General features: G+C 45.2%; 2 protein-coding genes across 3 annotated transcripts in view; one reads left to right on the top strand and one right to left on the bottom strand.

Moving 5' to 3' along the window:
- HMGCS2 (3-hydroxy-3-methylglutaryl-CoA synthase 2) overlaps positions 1 to 19,866 on the top strand; it is a 31,003-nt gene extending 11,137 nt beyond the window's left edge. Inside the window, 11 exon segments of the mRNA XM_032648037.1 lie at positions 4,259 to 4,404; positions 7,383 to 7,791; positions 7,794 to 7,843; positions 11,459 to 11,583; positions 12,375 to 12,539; positions 13,897 to 14,062; positions 16,446 to 16,590; positions 16,592 to 16,620; positions 17,662 to 17,771; positions 18,392 to 18,514; positions 19,760 to 19,866. Coding sequence (XP_032503928.1) covers positions 4,259 to 4,404; positions 7,383 to 7,791; positions 7,794 to 7,843; positions 11,459 to 11,583; positions 12,375 to 12,539; positions 13,897 to 14,062; positions 16,446 to 16,590; positions 16,592 to 16,620; positions 17,662 to 17,771; positions 18,392 to 18,514; positions 19,760 to 19,866 — 1,575 coding nt within the window.
- Positions 19,867 to 25,860: 5,994 nt separating this feature from the next.
- Positions 25,861 to 27,026, bottom strand: part of PHGDH (phosphoglycerate dehydrogenase) — a 29,956-nt gene continuing 28,790 nt past the window's right edge. For both annotated transcript variants that reach the window (XM_032604662.1, XM_032604670.1), the window contains exon 12: positions 25,861 to 26,166. In XM_032604662.1, the coding sequence (XP_032460553.1) occupies positions 26,012 to 26,166 (155 nt within the window). In that variant the 3' untranslated portion in view covers positions 25,861 to 26,011. The remainder of the gene's footprint in view (positions 26,167 to 27,026) is intronic.

Below are 27,026 nucleotides of genomic sequence, written 5' to 3'. Positions count from 1 at the left end.
GAAGAAAAGATGTGAAACACTGAGAACAGATAATACATTAATGGCTTTCAGTATAGAGGGGAGCAGAAAGGTGATGGCACACTCCGTAGGACATACAGGGTCAAAAGGGCATTTTTTTAAACATCTTTATTGGAGTATAATTGCTTTACAATGGTGTGTTAGTTTCTGCTTTATAACAAAGTGAATCAGTTATACATATATCCCCATATCTCTTCCCTCTTGCACCTCCCTCCCTCCCACCCTCCCTATCCCACCCCTCCAGGTGGTCACAAATCACTGAGCTGATCTCCCTGTGCTATGCGGCTGCTCTCCACTAGCTATCTATTTTACGTTTGGTAGTGTATATATGTCCATATATACACTACCACTCTCTCACTTTGTCCCAGCTTACCCTTCCCTCTCCCCACATCCTCAAGTCCATTCTCTAGTAGGTCTGTGTCTTTATTCCTGTCTTGACCCTAGGTTCTTCATGACTATTTTATTTTATTTTTTTAGATTCCATATATATGTGTTAGCATACGGTATTTGTTTTTCTCTTTCTGACTTACTTCGCTCTGTATGACAGACTCTAGGTCCATCCACCTCACTACAAATAACTCAGAGAAAACCATAATTCAAAATGAGTCATGTACCACAATGTTCATTGCAGCTCTATTTACAACAGCCAGGACATGGAAGAAACCTAAGTGTCCATCGACAGATGAATGGATAAGGAAGATGTGGCGAAAGGGTATTTTTAAAGATGGGATTGAACGCTGGTAAGAGCAACCTAGTAGAAAGGGGAAAAATCAGGAAGAAGAGAAGAGACAATTGCAGGACCACAGTCCTCACACAGAGCAGAGGCAGTACAATCAGTGCACAAGTGGTGACATCAGATTTAAAACAGAGCAGGGTTTGTTCCTCTAGATAGGAACTATAGGAAAGTAGAGTATGGGGTATAAAGGCAGGCAATTTGCTGAATTTGCTCATAAAAGATGGAGTACTTCTCTTCTGATGGTTTCTATTTTCTCAGTGAAAGAGGAGTCGAAGTAATCAGTTGAGAATGAGTAGAGGAGATGGGCTGAAGACAGAAGAGGAAGTGTGACTAGTCATTTGGGAGTGGGAGAGCAAATGAACTAGGAAAATGTAGTAGAATTGCCAGACTATGCTGAGGGTCCATTTGAGATATGTGGTTGTAAATGTAAAGCTAACCAGTTAATACCATACTGTGTTTTCCTTCAGCCTTGTTTAGCTGCTCAGATACAGGCACAGGGTAGACCAAGAGTGGGTTTAGGGCTTCCCTGGTGGCGCAGTGGTTGAGAGTCCGCCTGCCGATGCAGGGGACACGGGTTCGTGCCCCGGTCCGGGAAGATCCCACATGCCGTGGAGCGGCTGGGCCCATGAGCCATGGCCGCTGAGCCTGCGCGTCCGGAGCCTGTGCTCCGCAACGGGAGACGCCACAGCAGTGAGAGGCCCGTGTACCACAAAAAAAAAAAAAAAAAAAAAAAAAAAAGAAGAAGAAGAAGAAAACAAAAGATGCAGATGTAGAGAATGGACTTGAGGACACTGGGAGGGGGAAGGGTAAGCTGAGACAAAGTGAGAGAGTGGTATTGACATATATCCATTACCAAATGTATTATAGATAGCTAGTGGGAAGCAGCCGCATAGCACAGGGAGATCAGCTCGGTGCTCTGTGACCACCTAGAGGCCTGGGTTAGGGAGAGTGGGAGGGAGGCGCAAGAGGGAGGAGATATGGGGATATATGTATACGTATAGCTGATTCACTTTGTTATACAGCAGCAACTAACAGAACAATGTAAAGCAATTATACTCCAATAAAGACATTAAACACACACACACACACACACACACACACAGTAAGCAGGGAAGATAGAGGTTATTAGAGTTGCACTGCATGAAATTAAAACTTTGGAGGTTGTATAGATGCTGTAGCGAGAAGGTCAAGAGTATGAGAATGGAAACTCATACTAGAGATTATCACACTAAGTGACTAAGCCAGAACAGAGAAAGACAAATATCGTATGATATTGCTTATATGTGGAATCTAATAATAATAATAATACAAATGAACTTATATACAAAACAGAAATAGACCCACAGACGTAGAAAACCAATTTATGGTTACGGAAGGGGAAGGGGGGAATAAATTAGGAGTTTGGGATTGATACATACACACTACTATATTTAAAATATATAACCAGCAAGGACCTACTGTATAGCACAGGAACCATACACAATATTTTGTAATAACCTATAAGGGAAAAGAAACTGAAAAATTATATATATACATATATATAACTGAATCACTTTGCTGTACACCTGAAACTCACACAACATTGTAAATCAACTATACTTTAAAAAAAAAAAAGGAGTATGAGTGTGGAATGGGAGGCTGAGGTCAAGTGGAGGATAAAAATCATGGAAGTGGGAACTTACGTGAGAGGGCAGCGTGGATGAATTACCTATGTGGAGATTCACATCTCCAAGAATGCTGAGGATTGAGGGTGGAAAGGAAGGCAGTGATCCCTGTGCTTCCATGTTCATGAACAAGGGTAGTGGAGGAGGACTGAATGTTGACTGCAAGAATGAAAGGCACTGGGTGGTCCAGACTGATGGCATGTGCTTGCAGAGAATGGGGCTTTTGAGAGGAGGGAGAAGAAAAATACTCTGGAGATATCAGCGAAGAGCAAAGAGGACATATGCCTTATTCCAAGCACTGCGGTACATTGGGTTCCTTTGGCCAGGGGTCCCATATTGTGGAAAGCAAAGAGCACAACCACCATGTGAGAGTTGCAGTCTGAGACACAGAAAGAAGCAAAGGGTGTTTTCAGAAAAAGGATTGGAAATAAGGAATTTCCAGTTGATGACAGAGCTTTGCCAGTGGCTCAGTGGAAGGGCATGGGGTGACAGAGCAAGGTGGGAGATTGGGTTAGAGCAGTAAGCACCAAGGTGTATGGAGGCAAGAATCTAAAGATGATGGAAGACCTAGGAGACTTGGACCTCTGGGGGCAGCTGGAAGTTCTCTGTCTTCAGGAAAATGAAGTTGCCTCTGTTTCCCCTAAATCAGGAACCGCTCTGACTGTTCTCCGTGCCCTGCACAGAGTCATAGTAGACAGAGGGGTTAATTGAATGAACTAATGAGTGAATGCATGACTTTTGTAAAAGATAGAGGGAGATCGGTGCCATGAGAGAGGGATGGAGGGAGAGATTCATTGGAAGAACAGAGGGCAGGAACATTTTATTGTGAAGTAGAAGACCAAAGTGGAAAGAGCAGAATCTGGAGTCGAAAGACGTGGTTGAGTGCCCAACCTGCCATTTACCAGCTGTAGGTCTTTGGGAAAGCTGGATCACCTGTCCACATATCACTAGCCTCATCAGTAAAGCAGACCTTTCCTCTTCAGGAGACCTTGAGCTGCAAATGACGATCACCTCTTTAGGGCTCCTGTACTTTTATTGCAGCACCTGTTGCATTGCACTTGGAAATTGTATAGCGCTATACAAACACAAGAGCGACAATAAAAATAGAAGAAATGGAGCAGGCTCTTTATCCTCGCTAATTCCAGCCCTTTGCCTGTATGCCCGTACCACTCCCAACTACTTAAAGGGCTACTATGAAAAGATTCATTCCCTTTGGTTTTGAAAGATTTTCCTTATCATCACAATACATTAATAACAGCTAACTCGACAGAGAGCTTTCTCGACAACCAAGTGAGAGTAACTCAGACAAGGGTCCGAGGCCAGGTTTGATTACCTTAGGCTGTGTTATGAGGAACACCATAGCCTCCTGAGGTGGCTGAACATAAATAAGGCTGCCACAAGAGCCCAAGAAAGGAGGGATCAGTGCTATCCTTTCCCATACATGCCCAGGAGCAGTGCAGGTATGTACATGTTGGAGAGATGATGTTTTTCTTTGATTTGCCCATGTTCTAAGTGAGAGGTTGTGCCCAGTTTTAGAAGCCACAGAGCCTCGATAAGCAGGGGCAGGGTTTCCGGAGGCAGAAGTCACTAGAATCCCAGTCAAAATTTGGCAAGGCTTGGGCACAGCCTTAGAGAAGCAAGTTAACCTCTCAAGGTCTCAGTCACCTCATCTCTAAAGAGACAGCCCAGGTCTGTTTACAGAATTCCAGGATCCCAAACCTCTGGCACCTGCCGACGTCAGCAAGACACGTTTTACACCCCCAGCAGCATGAAGCAGTGGAAATATCGGTACCAGGGCCCATGGCATTCTCTCCACCACCGTTTGCACCTCTCCCCCCAGCCCCTGCTGAGACCTTCAGGATTCTGTGTCACCTGCAGTGTCAGTAAAACCAGCTGCTTCAAGTCACTGCAGTCAGATTCAAAATGGACTGAGGATAAGAAGCATGTCTCTCTGCTCTCTGATTTCATGAAAGGGGGACGTGACATGTAAAGCTAAGAGCGTAAGTGTGTGCGTGTGTGTGTGTGTGTGTGTGTGTACCATGTGCTCGTGCACAGAAGCACACATGCACTCCTTTTTTTTTTTTTTTTGCAAACACTCCCCAAGTCCAGCCCAAGGGCTCACAGTCTCCCAGCATTGATGGTAACACAGCTACCGCTAGCACCCGGGAACCCCTAATCCAACCAGTGTACTTTAGGACTAGCCCTTTCTTACTTCCCATTTCTACACTGAGTTCCAAGAATATTTAGAAAAACACCTTTCGCCCAGTGTCTTCCCTTGCCTGCTGCCCAGGGAACCTGGGTGTGTGGATGTATCGGGTGGGAGGAGATACCTTTAGCCTTCTTATTTTCTTCATGACTCCCCACCATCATCAACACTCTCCCCCACCCCCTGAGTACAGGCCCAATGTCCCAGCTCGGAATTTAACATGTTTTTCCATTTGTGAGGAAGGGATTGAAGTGGATTTGCTTGTCTCAGTAAGCAACCATTGGCTGTCCTCCAAGAGATAAACCTCAGTCCCCCTAACCTGCCCCCTCCTTCTGATGTCCTCGGTTCAAACACTTGGAATTATCATTCACGTTTCCCTTTTGGTGTACTCACAGCTAATCCCATTTTCCATGGCCTGAATGGGTATTAAGAGTCCTCTTTATGGCTCTCCTTTTCTCTGTATGTCTATCCCCTCTAATCCAACCTGCATTCACTCTAAATCCACCATAAAGACGGCTCCCATCCCATGTGCTTCAACCGCCTTTAAAATAAGGAAGACCTTTGTCCCACACTTCATGGTCTCCACCTGCTTTTCTCATTTGTTGTCCTCCTTCTCCCCTTCACTCTCTGCTCCAGGTGCCCTTACCTGTTCAATCACCCCCTGCTGTGGCACTGCCCCTGCAGACACCCTCCAATTCTTCATCGGAAGAAGCTCCACTTATCCATCAATGTTGACCTCAAATTTAGCCCCTTCCATGAGGCCATTCCTGATTCTCCCCCACACAGGAAATCTCTGCTTCCTTTGAATTCCCGTGGGGTTTTGCCCATATCCCTCTTGTGGCTTTTATCATATTCTGACTCTTGGTTGGGTTATATATATGTATGTGCTTATCTCATTCCTCCTACCGGTGGAGGAGGCCCCCAAGGACCTTGATCTCCACCTTTCTCCGCCCATCCCCTTCACCCCCACAGCCCTCCATAGCACAGTGCCTGACATATAATAGCTAATCTTGTTTTTTTGTTGTTGTTGTTTGTTTGTTTTTTGGCTGTGTTGGGTCTTCATTTCTGCGTGCAGGCTCTCTCTAGTTGTGGTGAGCAGAGGCTACTCTTTGTTGCAGTGCATGGGTTTCTCATTGTTGTGGCTCCTCTTGTTGCAGAGCACGGGCTCTAGGTGTGTGGGCTTCAGTAGTTGTGGCACGCAGGCTCAGTAGTTGTGGATCGTGGGCTCTAGAGCACAGGCTCAGTAGTTGTGGCGCACCAGCTTAGTTGCTCCACGGCATGTGGGATCTTCCAGGGCCAGGGCTCAAACCCGTGTCCCTTGCAATGGCAGGTGGATTCTTAACCACTGTACCACCAGGGAAGCCCTAATAGCTAATTTTGAAACACAAGAGAAGGAGGCGAGATGGAGTAAAGAAATAAAAGTCTGATGCATGTTCTTGAACCAAGCAACACCAGAACAAAACCAGTTCTAAATTAAATAAAGTGATTATTTTTTAGAGAAAGTACAAGATTAGATGGATACTCTTAACTGCAGTAGCCTGATGTTTCTGGAAACCTCTACATGTTAACTTTTTTTCAAGGCTCTGGAATCCATTTCCAAGTAATAACCCCCTACCAAGACATTTACAAAAGTTACAAAGTGACTAATTCTTAGAAACTTTCCTTATGACTTGAGATTTCTAACTGGGAAGAGAGGGATGGAGTGAGCTTAGAGACGACAGAGGGAGAATGAGAATGAGAGAAAACCCAGCCAAGCACAGGACTGAGCTCTGGGTAGCCATTAGCTCTAGGTACTGGGAAGCTCTTCCACAAACATTTGAGAGTATAAACTCTAATTATCTGAGTGTCACCAAATAAATAGGGCAGAGAACTAAACTTCAATTCTCTTTTGTCAGATATGAATAAACATTTATCACTTTGCCTCACTATCTTGTGATCACATGATCCACTTTTGCCTCACAGCAGTCCTTTAAAGTGACCTCTGTGATGGGAAAACTGGGGTTACAAGAAGCCCAGAATCCTGAGGATGACTGATGGATACATTCCATCTGGGCTGCAATTCCTGTGGCATAGAGCGAAATTCCTAAGCCTGCAGAGCCACCCTGTCACTCTTCCACGATCAGGAATCCTGTAGCCAGATGCAAGTCAAAGGAATTTGGTGGCACTCATGAGTGAAAAGACAGAATATTTCTAACAGATGAGAAACTGAGAAGTTACCCTGAGCACATTGCTTCACCAATGTGTGCCTTGCTTTCACCATCTGGAAAATTAAGAATACCTCTAAAGTACCTCTAAAGCTTTCAGGTACTTTTCAGGTACTTTTTATGTGGAACAAATAGAAGGTGGGCTTGGTGAGTTCTTTACTTGTAGCTAGAAGAAGAAACTCCAGATCTTCTCCAGAGGGATTAGGAGTCAGGGTTGAAGAGAGGTGGTGGGTCCAGGAAAGAAACAGTTTTCTTCCCTCTTTACTGAATCTTTCTCCACTTTTTCTCTGCTCCAGTTTGGAATTGCCCTCTCTGTCTTCTGTATTCCCACAGACGTTGCTTGTTCCACATGTATTTAGCTATAAAAATGCCGGAGGGACATTTGCTAAGGATAAAAGGGTAAACTCAACAGGAAAATACAATCCTAAATTTGTATTCATCTGATATCTTTAAAATATATTCTTTAAAAAATGAAGGAAATGATTGCCGTACTGTCTTTTGAGGAAACTAGCTAGAGCCCATTAGTGGAATTTTGATTGTTTTCTCTACTACAGGTTTTCTACAGTCGCTGCTATCCCCTTGGCCAAAAGAGATGCTTGGCCAAAGGATGTGGGCATCCTTGCCCTGGAGGTCTATTTCCCAGCCCAATATGTGGACCAAACAGACATGGAGAAGTTTAACAATGTGGAGGCAGGGAAGTACACAGTGGGCATGGGCCAGACCCAGACGGGCTTCTGCTCAGTCCAGGAGGGCATCAACTCCCTGTGCCTGACGGTGGTGCAGCAGCTGATGGAACGCACGCAGCTCCCATGGGAATCTGTGGGCCGGCTGGAAGTGGGCACTGAGACCATCATCGACAAGTCCAAGGCTGTCAAAACAGTGCTCGTGGAGCTCTTCCAGGATTCGGCCAACACCGACATTGAGGGCGTAGATACCACCAGTGCCTGCTACGGTGACACTGCCTCTCTCTATTCAGTGTTGCCAACTGGGTGGAGTCCAGCTCCTGGGATGGTACGTGCTGCCAGAGGCTTATGTAAGAAGGGAGCTGGGTTGGAGGCCGAATCCTCAGCTTCTCCTTTCCTTGGGTGGTTTCATTCAGGGAGGGAAGGACACCTTCTTCATACAGCTGCTGCGATCATCCAACAACCACAATGATAATAACCCCTGAGACGTGTATAGCTTTATACAGTTAATCAGGGAGCATGTTCACAGAGTCATTCATTTGGTCCTCACAACAGCCTAGGAAGTGGGTGTCATACCTGATTTACGGGGGGAAAATGGAGGATCTAATATCTTACACGTAGTGCATGGCAGAAGCAAGACACCAAATCTAATTCGGTATACTTCCCATTGCATTCTTCCTGTTTCTCTAAGGTTTCTCCCAAGTCTCTGAGCGGGCAAGAGATTGGTGATGTTAAAAGATTTAAACAAGTTTAGGTGTTAGGGAAAAACACCCTGATAAAAATAGACCCAAAGAATCACAGGATAGACTATGACACAGAGTATTTCTACTTTCTCTCCCTTGCCTGGTTCCTAGGAGAGTTAGAAACCTAGGTCTGTCAATAATTGATGACAAGTCCCTTAACCTCTGTGGGACTCAGAGTTTTTGTTTGCCTACGTGCCTTACAGGCATTAAACAAGATATCAATGGAGATGTGAAAAAACAGTACCTGGGCAGACAAGGCCCTACATTGACTAAGTTGGAAACTAGAATTTAAACTTTAGAAACCATGATAAACATTAATTATAAAATTAATTATGAAGTCTTGATGTTGGCGGTGACCCTAGAGACTCTCTAATCCAATATTTTTCACTTAAAAAAAGAGGCCAAGAAGAGGTTAATGGTTTGTCTCTGTTCATGCAACAAGGCAGTACAATTCCATACACCCATTCACTGTTTCTTTCAACTGCCCTGCGTAGCCTCGCCATCAATGATTCCATTGATTTGGCATGTTCTAGTCTCTACACCATCAAACCTGTACTTGCAGTGCTTCTCCTGCTTGGCATTTGTATTATTACCTCTCCAGCAACCCCTACTACCGTCACCACCAATATGTCCAACCCAGCATTTAGTTAGAGAGTAGAAGTGAAGGGCAAGGGACACACACCAGCCTTTAACCCAAAATCAGAGCCTATATTTGGGGGCATTATCAGCTTCAGACATGTCATTTCAAATGAGTAGATTCTGCTGAATGGTTGGGAGAGGGCTGCAAATGCATCCTTCTTTAATGTGATGTCTTGCGGGGGGAAAATTTAAACAAGCTATTAGGATGTAAATTGTTAATTTATACTAAAGCAAAAAGCATATTTAAGCTTGAGTCTAATGGCAAATGCCAAAACAAGACAAGGCCAGCGTAGATGTGATCTCTGCTTCTGACCTGGCCATCCACCTGGGGACCCTCAGATGGGAGAAGGTGGTTCTGGGACTCACCAAGAAGTTCTGGACCACTCCAGACAGCAGGGTATGAGGGAAGGAAAGAGTGGTACTGGCTCAGATTGCCTGAGAGACCTCATTTTTTCTTGTCTTTTTTTGTTTTAAATGAAGGTAATTGAAACCAACAGTTAAGTACACACACACACACACACACACACACACACACACACATACACACACAAACACAAGGGTGAAAAGTAAAGAAAAATTTCCCTTTGACACTCCATTACCAACTCCCATAATTTAACACTGACGGTTTTTATGTATTCTTCCAGAAATTTTCTATATACCTGAAAGCATACCCTTATCTATTCATTTTTTAACATTGTACACATTATTCCTCATCTCTGTGATGTCTTAGAGGTCATTCTATAGATAGATAGATATAAGATAGACAGACAGATAGACAGATAGATAGATATACACATAAGGTCACCTAAAGTCATTCTTTTAAAAGCCACATAATATTCTATTGATAGATATGCCAAACCTTAGTCCCATATAGATGGATATTTAGATTGATGTATGTTTTTGCAATTATAACTACTGTTTTAATGGACATTGTACAATAGCTTTGCACGCTCATGATAATATGTTCTAGGAATAGATTCCTAGAAGTGGAATTGCAGAATAGTTTGATCTAAAAGTTTGATAGAATATGCCAAATTGCTCTTCAACATGTTGTACTAAAGTGCATTCCTACAATATATATTATCAAACTTTCTAATCTTTGTCAGTTTAATAAGTAAAATAATAGTATCATTGATTTTCCTTTGCTATTATAAGAGAACTTCGATATTTTTATGATGTTTATTGGCCATTTTTCTATTACATATCTTATCTTTCTTATGAGGTGCTTATATATGAATGAAAAGAATCCTTTGTTGGCTTTATGTACTGTAAATACTTCCCCAGTTTGTCTTTTGAGTTTGTTTCTGATAGAAGGTTTTAATTTTAGGCAGTCTAATTGACTGGTGTTTTCCTTAATGGCTTCTAAATACTATTCTATAGTTTCCAAATTTTATATACATATATAAATTTTGTTTATCTATATTATATGTTTATTATATATTTTTATATATTTATGTATATAAAATTGCAGAGAAAAAATAACAGTCTGTTTCGTTGGGGTTGGAGTTTGAGCTGTTATATAATCTTAAGAGAAGGTTCTTGGGTTTCAATGAATTTGGGTTGGAATCCTGACTCTGAATCTTTATCCTACCATCTATTAGCTGCATGGCTTTAGGTAGGTGACTCAGGTTCTTTGGGTCTCAATTCCTTTGTCTATAAAGAGGAGATAACTGCATCTGACAGATAGGCTTATTGTGAGGACTGGATTATACAGAAATAATGGCTCTCATCACAGTGCTGGCGTAAACCCTGGGGGCTTCCTCACGGTTTAGGTAGAATACTAAAATTGCTGCCATGTTTCTCTCACAAACGCAAGTTTGAGGGCGGGCAGTACTATCAGATGAGAGAGGAACAAATATATTCAAGACAGCAATCATTTATTGAATAATCACCTGGCTACTACAGAAGTAGTTACTATGGATCACCTACATTAAATGTGGTTACTTGACAATAACTCTTCTCAGAAGGAAGGTAATACCAGATTGTTCGAAGCACGTGGTTCAGGATCCAGTCAGAACCGGGTCTGAATATATAATTTCATATTCATGAGGTGGGTGACCTTAGACAAATTACTTGGATTCTCTAGAAGGCAGTGTCTTCCTTTGTAAATGTGGATAATTCCTGCCTCACTGGATTATTTTAAGGATTGTTTGAGGATAGCTCGTGTCTATCTAGGATTTCAAATATTAGTTTCCCTCCCCATCCCTTGGCCTTCTATGATTTGAAAGAAATTTCCACTGTAGTACTATGAAGTGCTGTAAGGTGATCAGTACAAACCTAAATTATCTCCAGAAGTGCTAATTTATGAATGTTTCATTGAATCCAGAAACCGAATTCTGAATAAATGAGGATTTTACAGCTAGAGTCACAGAACACTGAGTTTTGACATTGCATTTCAAATGTGTCATGATGAATTTCACTAGAACAAGTTCCATGGGGCAAGAATTTTTATTTTGGTTCAGTGATCTATCACCAGTACCTAAAATTGTGCCTGGCACACAGGAGGCTTTCAGTCTACTTGAGATTTGGTAGTGATAATAATTATTTCTTGTCTCTCATTACAAGTCACTATGCCCTGGTGGTCTGTGGAGACATCGCAGTGTACTCCAGTGGTAATATTCACCCCACAGGCAGGGCTGGAGCTGTGGCAATGCTGGTTGGGCCCAAGGGCCCTCTAGCCCTGGAGAGAGGTTTGTAGTAAACAGTGGCTACGTGGCGCTGGGAGACTGTGCATGGTGTAGCCAAATACCTAGCTCCTAATTCCAAGTTGACCCACCCGCTATGCAGGGCTGAAATGTGGATGATATTGACTGCCTCCAAAAGACTGGACTGGGGAGCAGAGGGCAGGGAGGAGGGGAAGAGAGGGATCAACAAGGTTGCCGCTTCTGCACCATCACACTTTGGGATAACGATGTGTGGAATGGCTGGCACTGATGCTGCTGACAAGGACCCTTTGAGAGCTAAACTGACAACTGAAAATGAAAGAAGATAATTGAGTATAAAGTGAAAGCTTTCCTTTGAGACTTTTGGTGTCTATTCCAGATTTTTTTAAGCCCATCTAGGTATGGAAATGGAAATATAAATCTCATTTATATAAAAGTGGCAATTCAATCAACTCCTTTTGAACACATGAGGGATGCTCGGCGGGCTCAGGCTTGGGTACGAGAAAGATAAAGACCAGGGGGCTTCTTTTTTTTTTTTTTGCGTACATGGGCCTCTCACTGCTGTGCCCGCCCCCCCCCCCCCCCCGCCGCGGAGTACAGGCTCCGGACGCACAGGCTCAGCCCAGCCACTCCGCGGCATGTGGGATCCTCCCGGACCAAGGCCCGAACCCGTGTCCCCTGCAACCACAGGAGGACTCCCAACCACTGCGCCACCAGGGAAGCCCACCAGGGGGCTTCTTGTATGTGGCTCTCCTATCCTCTCTGCTCAACGTGGGCTGCCTTGTACAGTCCCCGAATCCCTCTGTGTGCCTTGCCAGGGCTTAGAGCAACCCACATGGAGAACGTATATGACTTCTACAAAGCAGATATGACTTCAGAGTGCCCACAATTGGATGGGAAGCTGTCCATCCAGCGCTACTTACGGGCCCTGGACCGATGCTACATGTTATACCGTCAAAAGATCCAGAACAAGTGGGAGCAAGGTATGGGGCTCAGAGGACAGAAGGTGGGGACCCTATTCACACGAGGCCAAGAGTATGTCCTAACCTCTTAAGACAAGGACTCTTTTCTCCTCTTCAAATGATCACAAGAGAATTGTTTCATGTCCCCTTCTTCTGACACTCTTTCCTGGGCCTGGGCTAAAGTCCCTTTGGAAGTCACCCAAAGTCAAGCATGAAATTGCCTCTAACTTGAGTTAAATGAAAGCAAGTAGACAATCCAAGGTCAAAGCTGAAGCCAGTGGGTGCCAGCCACCTGGGGAGGTACTGTGTGAATCAGAGTGACCACGTCCTATGGAGGCCAGGATTCGTTTCTGTTGAAGTCAGGAGTGATTTGACTCTTGGTTTATAGTTTGCCACCTTTTAAAGTCTGGTTGATGTTGAAAATTCTTACCTGTATTTTCAGTATACTTAAGTGTTATCGGTGATTCTTTTTCTTTGCCTGGTAGTGTTGGAATCTGATTTTATTTTCACCTTACTTTCTGAAGTTCTCTGCTAAAAAATATGTACCAATTCCATAATCAGAAAAGAAACGAATCTTCTTGTAAAAATAAAGAGAAACCCATATACTTAAAACATAAAGGGGGGGTTCCTACCTGTTTAGCCATACCCAGATGGGCACCTAAAAAAGGCAGGTTTCAGTGTGGGAAAAGGCATGTGTTGAAGCATCAGAGCATGGATGCTTTAGGGGTGTCCTGAAGCATCTTGCCCCTCTCTGCTGCACCGGGTGGGATGCTGGCTGCCTCCACGGGAAAGGAGTCGACTTGGACACCTCTGCCTCTGCCCATCCACTGTAAAATTGTTATTAGCTAATTGCTCTGGCATCCTCTGAATTCTCATGACATTCTAATTTTAGTCCTTAATCTCATATGGAATTTGATCCATGCCGCTTTGGATCTCAGCACCGAATTGTAAACTTTCCTAAGGGCAGGGGGTGCATTGCTCTTCTCTTTGGAATATGAGAGAGTCTGGAGTGTAGATCCAGAGACACCAGAACCCAAAGCCAAAGCCAGCTCTTTTCAAGCTGGGTGACCTTGGACACATGACTCAGCTTCATATTTTGGAGACTGTTTTCTCCCCTGGAAAATTAGAGAAAATAATACAGTACGAGGTTGATTTGAGGAATTATTTGTCATAGAGGTTGGCAATGGCAGATAGGAAGAAAATATTTGTTTCTTTACCTTCTTTATGAGTCGAGTGCTTAGTAAAATGAATGAACAAACCTCTGTGTGTTTGCCGGAGGGAGGAGCCAGTTTTCTGGGAGACCTCAGCACAGTTAGATCTTGGAGAGTATATCTAAGTGGACCATGCCACATCCTTGCTTTCACACTTCTTCTTCCGTCTGGCATCGATCGACATTTCACTCCTGATGATTTACAGTTTGTGATCTTTCACGCACCCTTCTGCAAGATGGTCCAGAAATCCCTGGCTCACCTGATGTTCAATGACTTTCTGTTAGCCAGTGGCAACACACAGACCGGCCTCTATAAGAGGCTGGAAGCCTTCAGGTGAGTCCTCTTCATAAGAAGGAGGAGGCTTCCTCATGCCTTGAGTCTGGACCACCAGCCACTCCTGTGGGAAAAGACAGCAATCCTCCAACACAGTAGAAATGACACCAAGTCCTCACGTGGGTTAGTGCGTTATTGTCTTCTTAGAGACCTCACCCTGTATCTTAGGGAGCACAGGGGCACTGCCAGAACCTCTAGATCAAGGGACTATAAGAAGCTTCGGAGAGTAATAAAAAGGGGAAAGGGAGTGTGGCTAAATTATTCAGGAAATAAACATGTTATGAACATCAACTATGTGTCAGACATCATACTAAACTCTGGGGACATAAAAGTGGATGTGACTCCATGATACCTGCCTAGAGGATCTCACAGTCTGTACAGAAAGAAACACCTAGAAGCAAATAATCACAATGCAGGATGGCAACTTGGGGAGTGTCTGGTCTCATTCCCACTAGCCATTGGCTTAATGAATGTCTTGCTTGTTGCCTCAAATCCCCGCACCTATGAAATAGAGGTAGTCCAGCTCACTCCCCTTCGTTGTCAATAAAGCAGGGAGAATGCTGTTTATTGATGCGATACTCCAAGACATTCAGAAAAGAAGAATACAAAGAGTTCTCACTGGGAGGGGAATCTTTCCCTTTCTTCCTGGTATCTGTTCAAGTTTTGGAGTATTTTACCAACATCTGCCCCTGTTTCTAACTACTACTGCTAACCCTGCCACCAACATCCAAATTAGCACAAACACTGCTTCTAAGACCTACCCCATGGAAAAAAATTCTAACATATACCAAAGATAATAGCTTAATATCTCTAATATATGAAAGTCTCATCAATAATAAGAAAAACGCACTAAGTAGAAAACTGAACAAAGTATGTGGACAAGAAATTTCCTCAAGGAAGAAACGCACATAATCATATTTTTAAATGTGCATACCCATTAGTAACAAATATAAACAAGTTAATGTTTTCTTTAGATAGCGTTTAAAATTTTTGTATACCCAGAATTGAGTCTATGAGAAAATGAGCAATAGTAAACTGATACAAAGATTTGGGGGAGTAATAGGAAAACATGAAGCAAAAGCCTTAATAGATGTGCATCTTTGGCTCAGTAATTCCACATGTTTACAAGAACGTGTAGCTATTCCTCAGAAAACTAAAAATAGAACTACCATATGACCCAGAAATTCTACTCCTGGGTATACAACAAAAAAACCCCAAAACACTAATTTGAAAAGATACATGCACCCCAACGTTCAGAGCAGCATTATTTACATTTGCCAAGGTGTGGAAGCAACCTAAGTGTCCATCAACAGATGAATGGATAAAGAAGATGTGGTACACATATACAATGGAATACTACTCAGTCATAAAAAAGAACAAATGTTTGCCATTTGCAGCAACATGGATGGGCTTGGAGGACATTATGCTAAGTGAAATGAGTCAGACAGAGAAAGACAAATGCTGTATGATATCATTTGTAAGTGGAATCTAAAATACAACATACCAGTGAATATAACAAAAAAGAAGCGGACTCATAGATAGAACAAACTAGTGGGTACCAGTGGGGAGAGGGGGAGGAGCAACATAGGGGTGTAGGAGGTACAGACTATTGGGTCTAATATAGGCTCAAGGATGTATTGTACATCACGGGGAATATAGCCAACATTTTGTGATAACTGTAAATGGAAAGTAACCTTTTAAAAACTGCATAAAAATTTTTAAATGAAAAAAATGATAACATGTAGCTATTCTCTGTAGTATTTTAGCTAATGAGGACAGAAATGCGGCGATCGGTTAAAGTAGGGTACATCATATCATGGTCCATTTGGCAGCCTTTAAAAATAATGTTAGAGGGCTTCCCTGGTGGCACAGTGGTTGAGAGTCCGCCCGCCGCTGCAGGGGACACGGGTTCGTGCCCCGGTCCAGGAAGATCCCACATTCCACATGCCACGGAGCAGCTGGGCCCGTGAGCCATGGCTGCTGAGCCTGCGCGTCTGGAGCCTGTGCTCCGCAACGGGAGAGGCCACAACAGTGAGAGGCCCGTGTACCGCAAAAATAATAATAATAATAATAATGTTAGAGTAGCTGACAATGTCATAGAGAAAATTAGTTAAGGAAGCAGGCTAAACAGAATGTATCACATGATTTTACTTTCCAATAAACTGTATAAAATTAGGAATGGATTCCATAAGAAAACTATGACCTAAGTGCTCTCTCTGAATGGTAAGACTGTTAGTGACAGTTTTCCGTATTTCCAAATATTCTATCATAAAAAACATGTGTCCCAAAGTCTTCTCTCCAGTAGCTGTTACACTATTCCCCGTGCTGCATCCCTTCCCTCATGTGGCTTCCCACCTGGCCTATTCCTCTGGCTGCCTCACAGGGGGCTAAAGCTGGAAGACAATTACACCAATAAGGACGTAGAAAAAGCATTTCAAAAGGCCTCTCTAGACACGTTCAACAAGAAGAACAAGGCCTCCCTCTACCTCTCCACACACAACGGGAATATGTATACTTCATCCCTGGATGGATGGATGCCTGGCCTCACTTCTGTTCCAGTGAGTACTGCATGTGACAGCACCTCCTCTTACCCACGGCCTCTGGTCTGAGGGTTCAACCAAGTTTTGTTCCTCTTCTGGTTCAGAAGTTTTTCAAAAAGGAGCGAAAGAAGGAAGGAAGGAAAATGAAAGAAACAGGTTTCGAAGGTGTATGGGTAGGCAGAGGTACCATCAGTATTAAACAGTGGTCTCCAAAGTGAAGTGCACGTACGATGCCAGGGGATGAGCAAGACCTATTTGGTGCAGGAGTAAGTAGTAGAGCTTTTATGCATATTTTGATCTCATCCTTTAAAATCTCTGTACTCAGTAAAGCATGTTGGTCAAGAGATTCTAGCTTCAGAGCCCACAACCTGTGTTCAAATCTCTTTACCATTTATTAGCTTTGACCTTGGAAAAATACTTAACCTTTATGCGCCTTCTTTTTCCCAACTGTAAAATTTGTACAATAACAATACCTACAAGGTTTTGATGAATGTTAAATGTCTGAAGCAGTTAAAACAGTAATGCTCAGCAAGGTCCCAAATGTTAGTTTTTATTTTTATAGATATTCTATTTTGTGGATTTTACAAGAAAACACTTGTACTAGTACATGCATAAAACATGAGAAAAATATATATGTATATCATTGGACTTGCTCAAATTATTCCTAATGAGGATACAATAAAAAAAGCTACAACTGCTGAAGCATTGCCAGTCAACATGGGAGCCTTGAGATGAGTCCAGTGGTCTGACCTTCACTTGGAGGTGCCTTCAGAGTTCACTGAATTCATCTTGGCTTCCTGCGTGGGGAGAAGTTCCTTTTACATCCCAGAGATTCAGTTATGCTCACTGTGACTTCTGTATCTTAGACTTTAGCTGTTCTCCTCTTGGTAAGTTTTCCTCCTTCTGGGCCTACCCCCAGGGTCTTCCAGAAGCCCCTGTTTGTGTAGAGTGCCCAGAACCCATTTCTAGTTGCAAGAGGTTGACTAGACTGGTGGCTTCTTTGCAGTGCGGAACATAATGTTGATGTGTGGTTTTAGGTTTTGATTCCTTTCCCCGCAGTCACTCTGCCCAGGACTTGGCTGGCTCCAGGATTGGTGCCTTCTCTTATGGCTCTGGCTTAGCGGAAAGTTTCTTTTCATTTCGGGTGCCCCAGGACGCTTCTCCAGGTGAGTCCAGTCTTTTGATCAGACACTCCTGGCCAGTTTCATCGGGTAAAAGAAGCCACTTTCTGCCTCACCACTACCAAGTCTCCCACCTTGACAGAATTATGTTGTGATTAAGAACGAAGGAAAGCCCTGAAGGGATTTAAGCAATAGAGTAAGTTTGTCTAATTCATGTATTCGAAGCACTTCCCTGGTTACTACTTAGAGACTAGACTGATGAGAAACAAAGGTGAATATGGGGAAACCAGTCAGATTGTTCCAGCAAATAGTCTAGGCAAGATGTGATGGTGGTGGTTTGGTTGCAACTGGTTAAAGAGAAATTGATGGATTTGAGATATCCAGGAAACATTTGTGGATTATTTTATGATGGACGTGATCAAGGGCATACATCTAAGCGCTAAACGGGATACACCTTGACTAAATGAGGGTCTGCCTGTATGTTTTGCTAACATTATGTTTGCTGAGCTTTTTCATTTCTTGACATTCTAAGCCATACATAGAGCACTTTCCCCTGGGGCGGGAGCTCCCACAGAGCCTGGCTCTCCATTGGACTTGTGATTGGTAGCAGTGATGACAATGAAGTAAGTTTAAGAGCCTTACTTTTGCTTCCCAGTCTCGCCGCCCCCCACCCCCGGAGAAGCTGGTATCCAGTACATCAGACCTGCCAAAATGTCTCACCTCCCGGAAGCGTATGTCTCCTGAGATGTTTACAGAAATAATGGACCAAAGAGAACAGTTCTACCACAAGGGTAAGAAAAAAGGCAGAGAGAGAGGAAGGAGGAGAAGGCAATTTTTCTCAGATTCTATGCCAGGAGCTGAGAGCCAGGGATTCGTCAGAAGTCTAGAATATAGTGGGTGAGAGCGACGACTTCTATCAGATATGATTGGGAGAAGGTTTGTTAGGTTCAAAAGGGGAAGAACTGGGTGGGGAAGCAGAAGACAGAGTTGGGAAGAGGTAGGAGGCAGCATGTAGCTTCCCAGCACTGAACGTAGATAACCACCCAAAACAGGATACTGGACAATGAAGTCCCCTGGAAACCAGATGTATGGTCTTTGAAAACACTATCTACGCAGCAGTTGAAAAAGCCCAGATTTTGGAGCCGGATATCAAAGTCTAAGCTGAGCTGTGATACTTATCATCTCTTTATCTTTGAGAAAATTATTGAAGTTTTCTCAGTTGCCTCATTTCTAAAATCATACGAACTTTGCAGGATTGCCAAAGAGATTAATGAATGAATTAATGATAAATAAGTTATCGGCAAATATTACTGTCTTCTTTCAGCTACCCCCTTTCCTTACCAAACATAAAACAAAATAGTGCCCCCAAAAAGCAACAAAGGAAAAGTACACCAAAGCAAAAGTTAGGACTGGAGAAGCCAGATGGTGATTTTCAAATCAGGGTAACCATATTTTTTCAAGCAAAACTTGGGACACATGACTTGCCCTGAAAAGGAGACTGAACTTATGGAATTGAGAATGTTCCAGAAAACCTAGGCCTAGTAGTCATTGATCTTATCTGGAACAGGGGACATGTTAGAGCAAAAAAGAAGCCAAAATAAAATAAAAATAGGACCTCTGAGATGAACGTTAATGGACAAAACGTTGAAATACTACAATGAATCAGAGTTGGAAAACTTAGGGCTAGGAAGGAAGTGTCTATTAGAAAACAGGATGCTCTGAGGTACACCTCAAGCTAGGTACCATTGGCAGAAGGACATGATGAAGATATCAATGGATGCATGTTTACTGCAGAAAAACGGCATACTCCTATAACAAAATTTCTAGTAGGCAAGTCTTAGGTACTAGCTCCAAGAGAGCTGCTTCTGGTTCCTCTGATGGCCCAGTGCCCTACTGGGTGTAGACTAGATGACCTCGCCACCCCTTGCAGCACAGCTGGGAGAGCTCCACGTGAAGGTCTAGGCGTCCCTATTACCATTTTCCCTTCCTCAACCCCATGCAGCCCTTTGTGAGTATTGCCTCTTTTCATTCCACAGTGAATTTCTCACCACTTGGTGACAAAAACAGCCTTTTCCCAGGCACTTGATACCTGGAGCGAGTGGATGAGCTGTACCACCAAAAGTATGCCCGGTGTCCGGTCTAAAGATGATGAGTGAAATTTTAGAGTGTAGGTGGCGTAAAGATTTTCCTCTGGGTGACAGATGCAGTTCTGAGAGTGTGAACAGGCCAGAGAGGGTTCGTAGCTTCCAAAATGATCAGAGGTGGGGAGTTTGTACCACGAGGACCAAGTAAAACTCTTGGGGCTCTTTGCCCATGAAAGGCAAAAGCTGGGGGGAGGGGCACGTTCTTAAATCTTGAATCTGAAAAAAAGAGTCAACTTGTTTACCTGATCTACTCATGCTAGGAAGCTCCCCTAGAAGCTTGATAGAAACAAAATTAGCATCCATAACAGAAGCAGGCAGGCTGTAAACCTGCAATTATGGAACTCATTACTCCAATGGGGCGAGTTGGTAACAAAGATGAAGAGCATCAGAGAAGGACAAGCCAGTGTGTTGGAGAGACTCATAAGGAAACAGGGTGCTGGGGATTCTGTGAGAGGCAGAAGCCTTGGCTGGAGGGAACCTTAGGCTAAGGGGCTGTGAGCAATCGTCCCGTGTTGCGATTCATTCTGGGTAGAAGAAGTGAGATTTGGGAGATAAGTGGGTAGGGGTATAAGGAGAGAAGAGTTTGATGGAAGTGGATGGAATCGGGAAGAGAAATAGGAGAATTCTTTATGGTACTTTTTAAAGGAAAATCAAAGATTCAGCATTAGAATCTTGTAGTGCATGGACCCAGATATCTGCCTTCAGTTAATCTTCCAAATTGGGAAGATAAGCAGAATGGAAGTGTGAGAAGCAATTTCTTTTACAACCCATAAATCTCAACAGATCAGTCCCTGCGCCGAATACTTCATCTATATTTTCCTGTTTTTAAATTTCCCCCCTACTTTGGTATATGAAGGGGGCAGACTAAAAATGTTTGCCAAGGGCAGGGTACGGAACAGGGAAAGATGAGGAAGAAGTCCTGGGTAAACCAGATACCCGGATAAAACAGGAAAACTGCAGGATAAGGGGTGTCCTCTGTTCACTCCTAACCACTGCCAGCATGCTCAGCCCTGTGGAGCAACTGAAGTGTGCCTCTGGGATGTTAGGAGGTAAGCGAGGTTGGAAAGGGGGCGACCGGCCAGGCTGCAGGGTATGGTTGAGAACGGCAGGCTCTAAAGCAGACTCATCACACTTTGGCGCTACCAGGGAGTCATCTGTTTGTTTGCTTATCTGTTGTCTGTTTGTAATATGGTTGTTAAGGGCAAGTCAGTGGCAAAGAGGGGGCCATTAAATGTGTCAAGCTAGTTCAGTCACCAGAAGCAGAGAGAGAGAGAGAGAGAGAGAGAGAGAGAGAGAGAGAGAGAGAGGGAGAGGGAGGAGAAAGAAGAGACAGAGAAAGAGAGAGAGAATTGGGATTTTTCAAGGGAGAGTTTCCAGATCAGGTTCCCTCCCTCTCCTGGTCCACATGCTTAAGCAGCATTGTACTAAGAAAAGAAAAGCTGGGCCTCATCCTTGTCTCACAGGAGCAATGAACCTACACCACTGAGATGTTAGCTGAAATAAAGATTGTACGTCAGTGCAGTGCTCTGCGGAGCTCTGCCTCTGCACTGCCCAGCCTGCTCTCCCATCACAGACAGGACGTGTCATGGGGACCCTGCCCACCTCCCAGCCTTGGCTCCCATGGCGTTGGGCTCCGGGCCCTCAGGCGTCCAGGTTTGTTGCTGGAAGGGCAGTGGAACACCCCAGACCTCGGGATATCTTTAGGAGAGCCTGCCTCGGATGAGGAGCAGGTATGGGGAAAGAGGGGATGCCCAGGGTGAGATTCATGATTGAACGTCCTTCTTTTGTTTCTTTAAACTTTACAGATATGTGGAGAGGTTCCTTGCAAAAGTACGCTATAGAATTTCTGCCCTCTCTCTCGATCGTATAAATGTCCCCCACTCTTAGCTGGTAAATAGATTGGATTGGACACAGCAACCCCCAAAAGCACTGGCCCTGTAGAGTGAGGGGCCATCCTTAGGGGGTCCTTCATGCCTTTCCCTGCTGTAGTCACTGTCATGGGCTTGTGGTGCTAGAGGAGCCCTTTGTGAAAAGGGAGATGGAGGGATGGAGGGAAGGCTCAGTCTCGAATCACAGACCGGAAATGCGGCAGATCCGTCGTCTCCCGCAAGATCCAGATAGCTTGCCTCTCATTTGTTATAGCTTTGTTGTTATTGTTATTATTAAATTTCTGTGCTGTTAGTTCTTTCTTTGCTTCGTAGGGTTTTCTGTGAATTTCTAAATTTTAGGTTTGGTACTACACTAGTAGAACACAATTAAAAAGTAGGGAAGGAGGGAACAACTCCCATATTTCTTGGAAACCAGAACACAACCAGTGCAGCCGCTGTCGTGCAGAGAAACCTGCTGGCCCTCCTGGCTCTGAGGTCCCACTCTCCCCACCCGCATGCACACCCACAGCAGTGAGCTTGCCGAGCACTCACCTCACACCCTCCCTCTCTCCCTTCCAATTCCATTCTCTGAGAGGTACAGGGGAAACAAAGGGTGAAACACAGCCTCCATCCCCAGCTTCCTTCCCTGATCGTAAGACACCTTACAGACACCTTACAGAAATGACTTCAGGATATGAGGATCAAAGCTCCTTGGTCCCATGCCTTGTTGGTGTTACCGGCACAAGTGAGCACAGGGCAGAGGTGGAATAGGTTACGTTTTGGGCTCCTGTAGCCAAAAACATTGTTTCAATCCCTAGCAGGAAACTTTTCCCTTAGAGGATGGTTTTTCCCTCTTGAGCTAGGGTACTGCTTCATCTAGGATCTTCTTGTAAAACGGCAATAGTTCAGGGGCGTGAAGTTATTTAAGTTATTAACTTATGTACTTGTAGAAAGTTTCCTCTGGCACCCCAGCAAGAAAGGGGCACTTTGGAGGAGGGAGGATGGCTTCTGTCAGTGGGGAGGAGGGCAGGTGTGGGCAGGCCACCCTAGGGATAACAGGACACTGGGCACAGGGAGATGAGGTGCTGGGCCCGCCCACTTCACTGCTTGCTCCGGGCTGTTCCACTCACAACAGGCACCAGAAAATCCGAGATAAAGCCCTGCGAGAGCGCTAATCCTGCATCAGCTGACTCCCTTCCCAGGCCCTCTCCAGGTGCTCGCTGAACTCTTGTTCTATTACACCAGCTGTAGCTGCCACCCAGCAGCCCCCCTTGGCTGACCCCCATTGCCTACTCCTCCTCAGCAAGTTGTTTGGGGGCCCTCAGTCTAGCTGGCAGCCCTGGCAGGACAATGTATGCCTTTCCTAGGATCTCTGAGTAGTGTCTGTAGTCGTGGGAGCAAAGCCCTTATTCACCTGAGTTCTTTTTTTTTTTAATGTTTATTTTATATTGGAGCAGAGTCCATTAACAGTGTTGTGTTATTTTCAGGTGTAGAGCAAAGTGATTCAGTTATACATATCCATGTATCTATTCTTTTTCAAATCTCTTCCCACTTAGGTTATTACAGAATATTGAGCAGAGTTCCCTGGGCTATACAGTAGGTCCCTGTTGTTTACCTATTTTAAATACAGCAGTGTATACGTGTCAATCCCAAACTCCCAATCTATCCCTCCCTCCCATCCTTCCCCCCGGCAACCGTAAGTTCATTCTCTTAGTCTCTGAGTCTGTTTCTGTTTTGTAAATAAGTTCATTTGTGTCATTTTAATTTTTTTTGCAGATTCTGCATAAAAGAAATGTCGTATGATATTTGTCTTTCTCTGTCTGACTTAATTCACTTAGTACAATAATCACCTGAGGTCTTGAGGCAGGAGACTCCGGACCTTGCCTTCTATCCACGCAGTTTGCTGGGGGGGTCTCTGTGGCCTGAGCAACCAGGACCTTCTGTGTCACCGAATGCCGCAGCCAGGCCTGCTGCCACTTGCGAGTCATTTGGACACTATGTGGGGGTGATATTAAAAATATTTAATGAGACTATCAAGGTGCTGCCCATACCGTGCACGCCGGCAGAATATGAGCCCTGGTTCAGCTGCAGGGCACCCAGGAGGGCACTGGTCATTGTCACCACTGCACAGAGGTTTCCAGCCCCTTCCTCTCCCCCTCTTCACTGACCTTGATACTAAGCCCTAGGACTTCCTCTGGTACCTCCGGCATCTACTTCATTAAAACTGGCTCCTGCTGGCTCTGAACAAAGCCCTCTCCCCCTGTTTAAGGTCAGCATATGAGGGAATGATTTTCCAGTTGCCCCGTCACCATTTTCACCCTAAGGTAGGCTACTATCATGCAGATAAAGAACTTACCTATGTGGGCAAAAAAATCACCCAGGACAACCTACAGCAGGAGAGGATGGAGTGATGACTTGATAAAGGCATTGAGGCCTGTTAATGCATCTCAAGCAAGAATACCAACATGATCTCCAGGGACATACTAAACACACACACACACACACACACACACACACACACACACACACACACACACGTACGTATGTACGTTTCTGAACCTCAGAGTCCCAGGAGCCAGCATTCGGAGGCCAGTTCCCTCCGGTCCCACTATCCGTCTGCCTCCCTCACTGAGCTTTCAGCAGAACTTCTGCTTCCCAGCCAAGACACACAAGAAGGCAATTCGACTCTAATGATAGGCGGTGCAGAGATGCCACAAACCATAGAGAAATGCGAAGGAGTAAACAACACCAGCTGGATCTTAAACTCAATCTTGCCTTTTCAAATTTAGGAGAGTTTACGTGGGCAGCCACAGGACAGGGTGATACAGTGAATGTGTCCCATGCCTTCAAAACCTACCCATGTCTAGGAAGATATTTGGGGATGCTCAAGTAATTTGGGTTTCTAGAATTGTTTTGACCACCTTAGAGCACAGACTATGGTTTGTCTAGGGGCTTCTGAGAAGAGGCTGGGCGGCTGAAGATTGAGCTCAATTTTTAAGTTATCAATCTCAGCCTATTTTTCTAGCTATCGATGGGCTCCAGCACCCACCGCCCCCACCCCGACCCCCACCAGATGCTTCTTGATCTCTTTCCAGGCAGAGAGAACGGGCTGTCTGATGTCAGGACACCCCACGTCCAGATCTGGCAGAACATCACCACAAGGGCAAAGGGAGGGCCGTTTGGAGCATGGGATTCTATGTAAGCGACTGAGACCTGGTCGTCTGCTCTTAAAGAAAGACATAGGGATGAAGAAACCAAGTACCTCGGGCACGTCCCATACACCACTTTTTTAAGCCATTCAATCCTGAGAGGCGTCATTATCCCTCTTACTGATGAGGGAACAAAGGCTTAGGGGAATTAAGCACTGTGCTCAAGGTCAAAGCAGCTCAAAGCCACCTTGCTGTTCGAGTTCATCCCCTTCCATGTCTGCTACTGCAAGGCCCTAATACATGTTATGAGCTCACAGCAGAGGTCAGCACAGCGAGTGGTTACTGGTGGAGCTTCTACCGACCTTTGGTTCAGTCACAGCTCTGAGGCCACAGTGATGGGTTTGCTCCTGCCAATGTCACTTAGCTGCCCGGTGCCGGGCCTTCTTAGCCTACCTTGTCTCCAAAACAGATGCTGCTGGGCATAAGGTAGGAATGGATCATCCCCTACAGATGGAGTAAAAAACCCTCAAAAGGTGAAACCCTTAGGATGCAGGAGTACCATTCTGCCATGTTTTGTGAAAATCATCTTAAAAAAAAAAAAATCAAGTAATATACTGTCCAACCCATACTGAGCTGGCTTTGTGAACTCATCAAACATCCTCAGGCCCTGTGCCTTTCCTCACACTTTCTTCCCCTTATGAAATCTTTCCAGATATCTCCTGGGAACCACCATCCACAGCTCCAGTTACTTCCTCCTCTGCTCTCAACAGAATTCATATACACCTGCTGTGGCACTTGCCTCACTGCTTCCAGTGACCTCTGTGTGCTCTGTCCCCCCAGCAGACGGAGACTTCTATGGGAGCAGTCTGAGCTTTAATCCTACTCCTCCTAGGCAGAGCATCTAACCCCACGGCTGCCTGCGGATGCCCTCTGGTGGCTCTTCAGGGTAATGACAACACACAGGTGCCCGGAAGAGTACGGGGTAGGCTCTTTATTGGGTGGTTATTGCTGTACGACAGGGGTCAGATGAGACACAAGCAGTGTCAGCCCCAGGAATGCGGCTCTCCTCTCCCAGTGGGTGTGTTTCTTCAGGAAATCCCACGAGGCTGGGACAAGTGAGCCCAAGGTTAGAAGTGGAACTGGAAAGCCTCGGTCGCGTGCTGCTTCCAGGGCTCCAGGCTGGGCAGCAGGGAGGAGATGCCCATGACGTGCCAGGTCTCCCCATCCGACACCATTGAGGTCTGGTAGGACAGCAGCTGCACCTCCGACTCTGCCAGGAGGCCTGGAAGGAGAAGAAACCCCTGGTTGGCACAGGGCTTGGGAGAAGGAGAAGCAAGAAGCTGGGAGCAGGCTCACAAGCCTTGAGTTCCCAAGATCAGTGTTGCAACGGGGGCGATGGTCTCAGGATCAAAGCGCTGAGACAGGGAACAAAGGGCTCTGCCCAGGTCCCTCGCTATTCTGCAGGCTTTAGGAACACCCTGGCCATCAGGCAAGGCAGGGCAGGGAAGATCAACCACAAAGAGCCAGAGCTGGACTTGCTGGCTGCCAGTTTTATCCAGACCATCAGCAAAGGGGAAAAGCAGGGGAAAGTTCCCCTGGGCAGCTGGCAACGATAGTGAAATTAGGCCCTTGGAGGCCTGTGGACACACTCACTCTCTCCCATACTTGGAAGTGCTCCAGAACTCCCAGCAGCCCGAGCGCCAGGGGACAGGAGCAGATCCAAGATGCCCACGACGTCTGGAGGGGATGCCCTGACATGCTTTGTTGGATCAGGCTGGCCACCACCGGGCCTGCGGTCAGAAGGAAACCTGCAACTTAATTCTGAGCTCCTGAGATACGGCTCTACAGGCAGTTCTCACCTGTGGTGAGAACCACAGTTGCTGTGGTGAGCACCTGCCTATCAACAGGGGCTCTGGGGCCCTACCCCTGACGCACCACTCGACAACCTGAGATAAGGCACTTAACCTCAGAACTCCATACCGGCTCCCCAAATGTCCTGGGACCTGCTGCAGGTCCAGTGATGCCGGCAGGCATGGAGAGGGGCTGAAGGAGGCAAAAGTCCACGGAGCCCAGTCCCAGGACAGAGCCCTCAACACACACCCACCGCTGCCTCAAGGGCACCGGCCGGCCCTACAGGTCCCT

Source organism: Phocoena sinus, chromosome 1, assembly GCF_008692025.1.
Source record: "Phocoena sinus isolate mPhoSin1 chromosome 1, mPhoSin1.pri, whole genome shotgun sequence".
In the NCBI taxonomy this organism is placed as follows: Eukaryota; Metazoa; Chordata; class Mammalia; order Artiodactyla; family Phocoenidae; genus Phocoena; species Phocoena sinus.
The sequence above is the reverse complement of the archived record's forward strand: the minus strand, read 5'-3'. Positions and strand labels throughout refer to the sequence as shown.